Genomic DNA, 11,555 nt, shown 5'->3' on the forward strand with positions numbered 1-11,555 from the left:
ATTAATTTCTTTCTAATTTTTAGTAGAGACAGGGTCTCGCTCTTGCTCAGGCTGGTTTCGAACTCCTAACCTCGAGCAATCCTCCCGCCTCGGCCTCCCAGAGAGCTAGGATTACAGGCGTGAGCCACCGCGCCCGGCCTTGTGCCAGGTAGTTCTAGCTCAGGGTGACAGGGCTGGCCGGGAAGGCGCACACAACGGGGCAGTGTGGACCAGGCAGCTGACCGCCCCGTCTCACACGCACTTTCACTCCCCGGTTTGGAGCAGAGGGACGCAGGCTTGGGGAGGATGTCTTCTTCCAGGCCCTGTTGATCCCAAATGATAGAAACCCGTTTGAAGCCCTGTGGACCACAGAGGGCGAGTCTCTGGTCATTCTTTCCTCCTCCTCGGCTTTGTTCTTAGGACTCATCTCAGCTTAAGGAGCTGGTCTGGTCTATTCTAGGGATCCCTCTCACCACTAGGACATGATGGCCCTTGCCTGTTTAATTCTTTGTGCTTAGCTCAGTGCCTCGCATATTGTACGCGCTGAGTAAATGTTTATTAGCTGATGGCTGCGGGGACACCTTGGTTGAGTTTGACAGAAGCAGGTGTCGGCAAAGGGAGGGGTTGCTCAGGGCAGAGGGAGCTGCGGGAAGGCCCAGGGACGAGGCAGGAGAGAGGACCGTGGGAGTGGTGGGTCGGTCCGCACAGCTGGGGTCCCAGCTCATGGCAGGGAGGTGCAGGGAGGCGCGGGGTGAGCACGCCGGACCTTGGGGGCCTTGTGTGCTGGGCCGTGGGGCTTGGATGTCACTGGCCACCAGCGGTGGAGAGCGCTCAAGGCGGAGCGCGGCGTGGGCCTCTGTTCCGAGTCTGCCGGACGCGCACGCTCCCTGCTCGCCTCCGTGCGCGAGTCACTCTCCTGTGTCACAATAATCCCGAAAGCGAGGTCCTCTCTCCATTCTTCAGAAGAGAAAACCACGGACCAGCGAGGCCACGTGCCCGGGGTCACGTCGGTGACAGGGCCGCGGACATTTTTGTGTTTTAAGAAAAGAATTTCAATAGCGTTGCAGAGGATGAACTGAAGGCGCAGGACCCGCGGGAGGGACGTGCCCTGTTGCCGCCGCCCGTGCGGAAGCGCAGTGAGGACGGATCCGAGGCGGCAGGGACGGGGCCGGAGGAAGCGCGCAGGCCGAGGGATTGCGGGAGGCAGAATTGCCAGGTATGGGTGGCTGACCAGATGTTGGAGTGAGTTTTTCGTGTTCTTAATTTAATAAGCATTTATAGAGCACCTTTTGTGAGTCGAGCACAGTTTTAGTTACTTTGTATTAATAATGTTAACTGATTTAATGTTCACAGAAAGCCACGGGAGAGAAGAACTGTTACTGTCTTCACAGATGAGGGAGTCGAAGCACAGAGGTGTTAGGTGACCTGCCCAGGGTCACACAGGGAGTACAGGAGGCAGGATTTGAAGCTGGGCAGTTGAGCTTGAGTCTGAGTAGCGGTGGCACCAATGACAAAGACAGGGAACTAGGGAGAAAGGGCAGCTTTGGACAGGAAGACAGATTTGTTTCTGGATCTGTGGAATGTAAGACATCGGTGAGGTGCCCAAGAAACAGGCGGGCACGCGGGAGCTTTCCAGAGAGGTCTGAGCGTGTCGAAGACGAAACGGTTCCTGACACTTGTTGCAGACAGTGGTGCAGACTCTGCCCGGAGGCAACCCTGGCGAGAGGTTCGGGGCCTCTGCAGCGGGGCCCTGCCGGGGGCAGAGAGTGGACCCAGCTCGACTCCACAAGGACAAGTGGAGGTTTGTAGCCGAGGAGCAGGGTGGGGTCAGTGGGTGGATATTTGCTGAGAGGAGGCCTGGGGTGAGGCAGAGTCTTGCTGGACGGCCGGACAGAATTCTAGGTGACAGCGGCCAGGGTGACAGATAGCAGGGTGGTCAGATACCAAGGATAGGGGGTTTTCGCCAGCTCACTTAGCAGGATTCTTGCCCAAACTGGATTCTGCAAGGACAGAGAGGGAAGCCCCAGGTCAGGCCTCGCAGGCAGGGGACTCAGAGGAGCTCAGAGTTTGGGGCAGAAGAGAGAGACTTTGTCAGCTGGAGACAGACATATTGACGTCTTCAACACATAGGCACGGTGTAGTCAAAAGAGTCACCCAGGGTCCCTGGGGGCCAGCAAGAGAGACAAGGGCCAAGGCCCCAGCCTGGGGACGCCAACTGGGGGTGGGGCCTGGACTGAGGAGGAGGGGCCACCGTGGCTGAGATGCCCACAGGTGAGGCCGGAGACTGTGGTGTCGCAGGGCAAGAGTGTCAGAGACAAAGGGACGGGGGCGGGGCGGGGGCTGAAAATGTTAACTGAATCTGGCAACAGAGAGCCCCTGTGGCCCGGGCTAGAGCAGTGGCCGGGGCTCCATGGCGGGCTGAGCCGTGCAGGGGAGGCAGTGGGTGTGGGCAGAACAATCTGGCTGCAGGTGGAGAGAGAGGACGGGAGCTTCCAGGCCGGAGGAGGCCTTCGGTTGGTTTGTTTCCCCTTCGATGCAGGGGAGTCTAATGCCGCAGGAAGTGCGCAGCAGGGAGGGGAGAAGTTACAAACCGTGGGTGGGAAGAGGTTGTTGAGGGCACAAAGCCCCGCTGGGGACGGGGGGGGACACGCTGAGATTCGACAATTGTTCCTCTGAGGTGGGGGCAAGGTGGGAGGTGGAGGGATGGGGACGTGTACAGATGGTGAGGAAGAGGAGGGACTCGGGGGTGACCTCTGGACTCCCAACTCAGATTTCCGTGTGGACGGCGATGCTCTCGCCGATGTTTGGGGAGGGTTTTGGGAGACGCGGGTGAAGCTGCTTCGGGTGCGCAGTCCGCTGCTGGCGGCGCGGCCTGGGCTGACGGATGGGGCTGGTGCTGGAGGTGTAGGTGAGGGGTCACGGCATGAGGGGACCATCGAAGCCTTGGCCTGGACAAAGTCACGCAGGGGTGTGTGGAACGAGGAGAGAACATGGCTGAGGACCAGCCTTGGGGAGGAAGGGGCGCAGGAGGGGGGATCGCGGTGCTGTGGGAGCCGGAGGGGGAGGCGTCTGGGAGCCGGCACCGCGGAGTCGTGTGCGGCTCAGCAAGGCAGTCGGACAGAATAAAGGATTTATTCTGTGTTTTGGATTTAGCACTAGCGAGGTTGTTGGTGACCTTGGCAGACGCCGTTTCCACGGAGTGTGGGGGGAGAAGGGCAAACTGGACTAACTCGATCGCTGGAGTCCCGCAGCGCAGAGCCGGCCAGCGCAGCGCGCTCGGGTAGAAAACAAGCCGTTGCGGCCTGCGTGTGTCTCATCCCTCGGGGAGTTTCCTGCCAAAGAATGTTGGGAATTCCAGGAAATCCACAGTTCGCAGAGCCCCACTTGTCCTCGTGTGGCAGAGCACTTGGAGAGAGCTCTCCCCGACCCCTTCTCCGTGTCCCCGGCCAGGGCACAAGCTCACACGAATGTCCTTCTCTGTCCCGTAGGCCGCATCTTGGACCTGAAGACGGGGACGGTGAAGAAGGAGGGGCAGCAGTCATCCATGAGGATGTGCATGGGCTCCCGGCGCTCCTTCATCTGCAGGATGAGGTCTGTCGGGGCGAGCGCGGGGCCGTCGCCGTGCGGTTTGCTCCCTTCCATCCCAGTGAGAGCCTTGCCTGGCTGCGGCGGTTGCACGTGCCGACTCGGTTTCCCTCCAGTGACGTCATCGTCTTGACCTTGGCGTGTGAATATTCAGGCACCTTGGTCTGGGCAGGACCCCACCCCCTTCCTCCCGCCCCACGGTGTCTGACTTCGGCCCTTTTCTGCCCCTCTGAGGTCTGCACCCCCTTGTCCACGGTCTCACTGGACTTTCTGCCCATTCTCCAGGGCCTTTGCCAGCCCAGCGTCTGGAAAGTTCCACAGTTCTCACCGTGTTTTACATTAAGACCAACTGATTTTACACTAACTCTTACATTTCCTGTGGCAACTCACACATTTTTAATTGGTCTCTAACTGTTGTGTTGCTGATCGATTTTTTTTTTTTTTTTTTGAGACAGAATCTCTCTCTGTCACCTGGGCTAGAGTGCCGTGGCGTCAGCCTAGCTCACAGCAACCTCAGATTTCTGGGCTCAAGCAATCCTTCTGCCACAGCCTCCCGGGTAGCTGGGACTACAGGCACATGCCATGATGCCTGGCTGATACTTTCTATTTTTAGTAGAGCTGAGGTCTTGCTCTTGCTCAGCCTGGTCTCTGGCTCCTGAGCTCAAGCAATTCTGCCACCTCGGCCTCCCAGAGTGCTGGGAGCCACCGCCCAGCTGCTGACTGATATTTGGAGCGTCAATATCTTGGCTGCATGAGTAAGTTATAACACCCCGAGGATGGAGGCTCTGATTTACACCTCTCTGAGCCTCCCTGACGTCTCGCCTAGTGCTCTGCACATATTTGGTTTGTACGTCGCAGTTGGAGAATTGCAGGAGGGACTGAACTTTGGAGTCATCAGGGAAGGTTAGCTGTTCCTCAAAGAAGAGAGAGCCAGGATCTTGGATCCTCAAATCCAGTTCACCCTATGGTTTCAACCCTGTGGCCCAGAGGGACGGATGGCATTGCCTGCAGGGAGGGTGGTGCGCAGGAAGAGTCGAATCCGTCTGGGCCGTGGAGTTCACGAGGCAGTGACAGGAGGTGACGCTGCTGGCACATTCACGTGTTCAGTTATTTGGTTCAACAAACCGAAGTTGAGGGCCCGCCGTGCAGGGTGCTCTTCCAGGTTCTGGGCAGTCGGTGCCAAATCAGACAAGGTCCCTGCCTCAGAGAACTTCATTTCCGTGGGGGGACACACGACAGACCACAGCGCCAGGTGACCGTATGGGCCGTCGGGTGGTGGTAAGCGCCGTGGAGACGAAACAAAACAGCTGTGAGAGGAACCGGAAGTAGCAGGTGTCGCGGATGGCGGGGTGAGGCCTCGTTGATAAGGCGGCTTCTGCGCGGAGGTGGGAAGGAAGGAAGCGAGCGAGGCAGGGGAGTGTCTGGGGATGCCCAGCGCCAGGTGGCGGAAGAGCAGGTGCGAGGCCGAGGCAGGCATGTCGCTGCGTGTTCGGGGAATGACGAGGGGTCGCTGTCTGCAGAGCAGGGTGAGTGGGGCGCGGCGGGGCAGGAGTGCTCAGGACGAGGGTGGCTGGCGGGAGATGCTGGGCCACGCCGACTTTGCTGGACTCCCCTTTCACTCTGAGAGGGGAGGTCGCTGGAGTTTGATTGTAAGAGTTGCACGTTCTGACGCTTTTAGAAAATTGCTCTGGTGTCGTGCGGAGAGTAAACCTGCCGGGGAAGGAGATGGTGGAGTGAGGAGGCTGTCGCGGTAGTTCTGGTGAGAAACGCCACAGCGCAGCGGCTGCGGTGGACGGCGCCGGGGTCTGAGTGATCTAGAGGCAGAGCCAGGCTGAGGCGGGCGTGGGGGAGAGGGAGGTCCGAGTTTCTGCCCGCCGGATCGGAGAAGCGCAGTCGCCACTTCCTGAGGGGGAGCGGCTGTCAGGGAGCTGGACCGGAGTCGGAATGTTCGGGCCGAGATGCCTATCTGACGACTAGACGTGCGGACAGGTGGACGTGTCAGGTGGACGTGTCATTCCGGAATCCAGGGGAGGGGTGGGGCTGGAGAGGGGACTCCGGCGCTGCCGATAGGATCGGTATCCAAAGCCTGGAGACAGAGGGACGTGCGAGCTCACCTGGGAGGTGAGGGTGGAACCGGAGGGTCAGAGGACGGGCCCTGGGCGCGCCTGCCTGGGGGAGGCGGGAAGAACCAGCAGGGGAGCCGAGGCAGGCAGGAGGGGAGCGAGAGAGGGCGAGGGACACTTTGGAAGGCAGGAGGAATCCACCGCCAGAAGCTGCCGCTGAGGCCTGGGGACCGATCACCGGATGCAGGGGGCAGCTGCCTTCCTGCCTCATCGCTTGCGGGGGCCGTGACTTGCTGCCCAGGCCTCTGTTGGTGCCACAGAGTTCCAGACAGCAGATGCTTTGACACATTTCCCTAATTAAAAGTAATCTTCTAAAGCAGCTACACTCCGTTAGACAAAATGTTATCCTAGAGGCTGGTTAATCCCCGTAGACCAGCGCGGCTGCCTGTGTCGAGGCTGGAGGCCGGCCTCTCCCGCGCCCGCCGGGCCCTCAGCGCCGGCAGAGGCCTCGCTCCCTTTCACGAGAAACGGCCCCGCAGGGGCCTGAGCGTAGCTGCTCTTTCCTCTGGGCAGCTCCCTCCAGGCTGGGCATCTGGGATTCTTCCAGAAGGCACGGATGGAACCCCCTACACCCCCTGCCTCGCGCCGCAGGGTGGTGCTGCAGGCTGCATGGACGGAGGATTGGGTCCCCGACTGCAGGCTGCATGGACGGAGGATTGGGTCCCCCAGGCTGCCTGTCCCCACCCCGCTCAGCGGCAGGGCGAGCTGGCAGCAGGACCGTCAGTTACATGTTCTGAGTGACATTTTTACCTTTTTTCTTTCTTTGCTTTTCTTTGTTTTTGAAAACAAGTTGCTCCATTGTTGTGTGGAGAGCAAACCTGCGGGGGAAGAGAAGGGTGGAAGTGAAGAGGCTGTTGCGATAATTTTTTTGCTCCTTTGGCATCAGCGTCCATCCAGGGACAAAATGCCATCGGTTAATACAGTTGGTCCCAGCAGCTCTGTCCTGCAGCTTTGGTGAACACAGTGAATGCCCCTCCTGGCTCCCTGGGCGTTTGGGAGAGCACCAGCAACATGGATTCTTAATTGCATCACCTAAGCAGTTCCCTTAGGAATAAATCGATCGGAAGGTCATCATATACCACTTTTACTAGTGGCCTGTAATGCCATTGTCACTGCCTCCTCAACCGACTCCAGGCAGTGCCCCCGTCCCCGCCCTGGTGGCCTTCGAGGGACGTGCTTCAGGTTGCTTTTCGGAGTGCCAGGCCCCTGTTACCTGTATTTATCTGACAGGCGGGCAGCCCTGCCATCTGCTAAGAGCATGACCTTCTCCTCCAAATAAAGCAGCTTAGTTTCAGCAAGGCTCTGGGCACGTCTGGCAGGAGAGGGCAGGGGGCCGTGCCCACGTCCCTGGGCGGCAGTGTCGTGGCTGATCCTGCTGTGAAAACCACACTGGTGCTGGCAGCTGTCCAAGGACTCATATCTGGGCTGTATTGAAAATCCAGACGTCTAAGACGTTACTGGCGATGCAGTTGGGAAGTGGAGACACACCGAAAGCGCGGGCGCGTACACCGCGCAGCAGTCAGCGCCGCCGTGGTGCCAGCTTCAGACGTCAGCGTCTGAGGGGCTGAGAGGCCCCGGAGAAGGGAGGCAGAAGCGTCCTCCCCGAGTGTGCCATGTGACATCCCTGCCTCCCGAGGGGCACCTGCAGCAAGACCCGATTCTAGACCCGTCGTCCTGCCCCACCGTCTCCTGCCACTGGTGGGCGCCCGGCCTGCTTCTTCCTAGCGCCAGAACCGTGTGTGTGAAGCGGGGAGTTTCCACAGCTGCGATGCTAACGCCGGAGAAGAGGCTACTGTTCATCGACGGGCAGCATCTGTTTTGAGTTGGTGTCTCTGCTCAGGCCAGAAGGGACACGACTGCGGTCATCACCCAATTCTCTTGTTTTCCAAAAGCCACCCAGTTCCCACTGAAATGATCTGTAAGACGAGCACAGCGGGATTCTCCTAGAGCCCTTCCGCGGATCTGCAGCTTCTGGGCTGGGCCCTGTCCCATTCCCGTGTGTGTTTCTATGTGGGTCGTACTCTCAGGCACGCGAGCCTGCCTCCGCGCCGTGGAGGGACACTGGCTCTTGGTCCCACCTGCACGAACGTGTACGCGTCAGTTAAGGCCCTTCTACTTGACTGCGGCGCTGTGTGTTTTATAAACTTGCCTGGTCTTCATTCTTTCTAACACGTTTGTCAAACCGTAGGTGTGGAAATGCTCCTTTGGACCACCTTCCTCTGAACAGAATAACCACCATGAGGAAAAGGTTCAGGTCAGTGCCCTTTCTGGCGTGTGCTTGGGACCGCACCGCAGACAGCTCGGGAGCCCCACTCGGAGAGCGTGCTTGGTGTAGGGAGGACTAAGGGAACCACACGTTGGGTGGCGGCGGCCGAGATGAGAATGGGGAGGAGAGTGGAATTTGGGGCTTTCAGACCATGTGGGAGGAGGGAGAACAGGACGGTGGTAATCAGGGTTCAAAACCACAAAGGCAGACCAGGGAGCCTCGTGGCCTAGATGCCCACGGAGTCGCAGCGTCCCTGCCTCACCCTCGCGTGACAAAAACAGCTTCACGAATGTTCCTTCTGCAGGAACGGTCTCGGCCCCGTGAAGGAGGGAGAAGCCCAGTATGCTGTCGTCCACTGCACGGGCTACATCAAGGCCTGGCCGCCAGCAGGTAGGCGGACCTGCACCTGTGTTCCGAGGCTGGGCGCTGCTCACAGCTAACCGTGGTGTCCTGTTAGAGATGTAGTCTTACAGGAAGAGGCAGGAAGATATTCTTATTTTCTTTTATAGTTGGAACATAATGATCTTTATATTTGGAAACGGTCCTGCTACTTGAAACTAAGGTTTCTAAAAAGAACTAGTTCTGCAAAGGTGATTCGAGCCTTAGCGGATCATTGCTAGGTTCTGTCACCAGAGCACTCGGCAGAGTGACAGTGGCAATTTGGAATGGGAGTCGTACCCAAGTCATTAGAGCAACGCAGCGAGCACCTCTCACACTCACCAGGTGGGTTAAAATAAAGGACAGGTAATAACCGGTGTTGGCGAGGACTCAGGGCAACGGGAACCCTGGTACACAGCTGTGCAAACGAGAAATAGTGTAGCCTCCTGGGAAAACAGTCTGGCAGTTCCTCAACGTGTTAGACACAAAGTTACCACGTGATCCAGCAATTTTCGCTCCTAGAGATATACTCAAGAGAATTGAAAACACAGGTACACAAAGAAATTTGTACGTGAATATTCATAGCAGAATTATTCATAATGGCCAAAAAGTGGACACAGCTCACTTGTACACCAACAGACGGAAGAATGGATAAGACACGGTGTATTCACATAAGGGAATATTATTCAGCCGCAAAAGTAAATGCAGTAGTGGTACAGGCTACAATACGGACAAACCTTGAAAATGTCATGCTAAGTGAAAGAGGCCAGACACAGAAGGCCACATGTTATATGATTTTATTTATGTGAAACGTCCAGAATAGGCAAATCCACCAAAACAGAAAGTAGGTTTATGGTTTCCAGGTGGTACACGGAGGTAAGAGTGAGGGGTAGCTGCTAGTGGGTACAGTGTTTCTCTGTGGGGTGACAAGAGTATTCTAAAATTAGATAGTGGTGATAATTGCCCAACTAGGTTAACATACTAAAAACTACTGAATTGTACACTTTAAGATGGTAAATTTTGTGGTGTGTTATATCTCAATAACACTGTTCTTAAACAAAAGGATGTATACAATGTTAAACCATTTGTTTATACTTTATGGCCCAGAATGTGGTATAACTCAGTGAATATTGAATGTCAGCTTGAGGACACTGTGTATTCTGCTATTGTTGGATGAGCTGTTCTTTAAATGCCAATTAGATCAAGTTGACTGATAGTGCTGTTAAGGGCAACTATGTCCATGTTGATTTTTCCCTGCTTGACATATCAATTACTGAAAGAGGAGTGTTGAAGTCTCCAATTATAATAATGCCTTTGCCCATATCTCTTTGTAGTTCTATTAGTTTTTGCCTCACATAATACGCGTTAAGGATCGTTAAGTCATCTTGGAGCATCGACCCCTTTATGTCATGTACCTCTTTATACCGATAATTTTCCTTGCTCTGAATTCTGCTTTGTCTGAAATTAGTATCACTTCTCTAGCTTTCTTTTGATTATTGTTAGCATGATCTATCTTTCTCTATCCTTTTACTTGTAACTGTTTCTTTATATTTAAAGAGTTTCTTGTAGACATCATATGATTGAGTCTAGTCTTTTAATCCACTCTAACAATCTGTCTTTTAATTGATATATTTAGACCATTCACATTTAACATGACTGTTGAGATGGTCTAATTAATGGCCACCATGTTTCCTACTCATTGCACTTACTCTTTGTTTCTTCGCCCCTCTTTTTTTGCCTTCTCTAGTTTTCACTGAGCATTTTATATGATTTCATTTTCTTTTCTCTCTCAGCATATCACTTGTATTTCTTTTAAAATATTTTGTTGTTTGCCCTAAGTTTGCAATTTACCTTTACAACTAATATAAATCTATGTTCACATAATATTATACCACTTCATGGGCAGTGCAGGCACCTTCTGCTCTCATACTACTGCTCTCATTCATTTCACTTGTCCGTACCCTGTCACCACCCAATGCACTGTTACTGTTGTTACTTTGAACAGACAGGTGCCTATGAGATCTGAGTTTCTGACCTATGCCATATTCTTCTTCCTGGGGAACTTATTTTAATATTGCTTGCAGGGCAGCTTTACTGGTGATGAATTCTCTGTTTTTGTTTTTTGTGGAAAGTCTTTATTTCTTCTTCACATTTGAAGGATAATTTCACTTGATATAGAATTCTAAATTTATTTATGCTGCTTAGTATTCTGTGAACTTCTTGGATCTGTGGTTTGGTGTCTGTCATTAATTTTGGAAAATTCTTGGACATATTTCTTCAAATATTTCTTCTCCATTTTCTCTTTTTTCATCTTTTGGTATTCCAGTTACACACATATTATATCTTTTCAAATTGTACCAAAGTTTTTGGTTATTCTGTTCTGTTTTTTTTTCTTGTTTTCATTGTTTTTTCTCTTTGCATTTCAGTTTGGGAAGTTTCAAATTGATGTTTCTTCAAGTTCACTGATCCTTTCCTTGACTGTGTTCAGTCTACTGATGAGTCTATTAAAGGCATTCTTCATTTCTGTCACAGTATTTTTGATTTCTAGTATTTCCTTTTGATTCTTTCTTACAGTTTCCATCTCTTTGCTCATCTCTTTGCTCTTATTCATTTGTTATTACAAATTGTCTGTTTTTTCATTAAAGCTTTTAACTTATTAATCACAGTTATTTTAAATTCACTGTCTAGCCATTTCAAAATCAATGTCACATCTGAGTTCTGATGCTTGCTTTGTCTCTTCAGACTGTGGTTTTTTTGTTTGTTTGTTTTTTGTTTTTTTTGCCTGTTAGTATGCCTTGTAATTCTTTGTTGAAATCAGACATGATGCATCAGGTAGTAGGTAATGAGGTCAGTAGGCCTTTAGTGTGAGGTTTTGTATTAATCTTGCTAGGAGTTGTGCTCTGTCGAATGCTTGTTGTAGCTGTAGGTGCCAGAGGCTATAAATGCCCTTCATATTCTTGATTTTCTCCCCTTCTACCTTTGGGCTTCCCAAAGAGCTGCTTCTCAAATAGAGTCTATGCCTTGTCCCATTCATCCGTAACCCACTGTTACCATACAGTGATGCCTGTTGGTGTGGTGATGGGAGTGGGGGAAGGGAAGTGGCCATGACCTTATGATTAAATCTCAGTCTTTCAGCCGACCTATCCTGGGTCTGTGACCTTCACAAGTGTTTCCTGGCTCCTCCTCCCCTATTTGGTAATTGCTTGGAGAGTAGCCCTTTGTTA

At 53.3% G+C, this 11,555-nt stretch overlaps 1 protein-coding gene across 1 annotated transcript in view; it reads left to right on the forward strand.

The window, feature by feature from the left end:
- ARNT2 (aryl-hydrocarbon receptor nuclear translocator 2) overlaps positions 1-11,555 on the forward strand; it is a 141,703-nt gene that overhangs the window by 53,683 nt on the left and 76,465 nt on the right. The window contains exons 5-7 of the mRNA XM_012660097.1: positions 3,468-3,570; positions 7,876-7,941; positions 8,258-8,343. Coding sequence (XP_012515551.1) covers positions 3,468-3,570; positions 7,876-7,941; positions 8,258-8,343 — 255 coding nt within the window. The remainder of the gene's footprint in view (positions 1-3,467; positions 3,571-7,875; positions 7,942-8,257; positions 8,344-11,555) is intronic.

This window comes from Propithecus coquereli, unplaced genomic scaffold, assembly GCF_000956105.1.
Source record: "Propithecus coquereli isolate 6110/MARCELLA unplaced genomic scaffold, Pcoq_1.0 Scaffold655, whole genome shotgun sequence".
Lineage (NCBI taxonomy): Eukaryota > Metazoa > Chordata > Mammalia > Primates > Indriidae > Propithecus > Propithecus coquereli.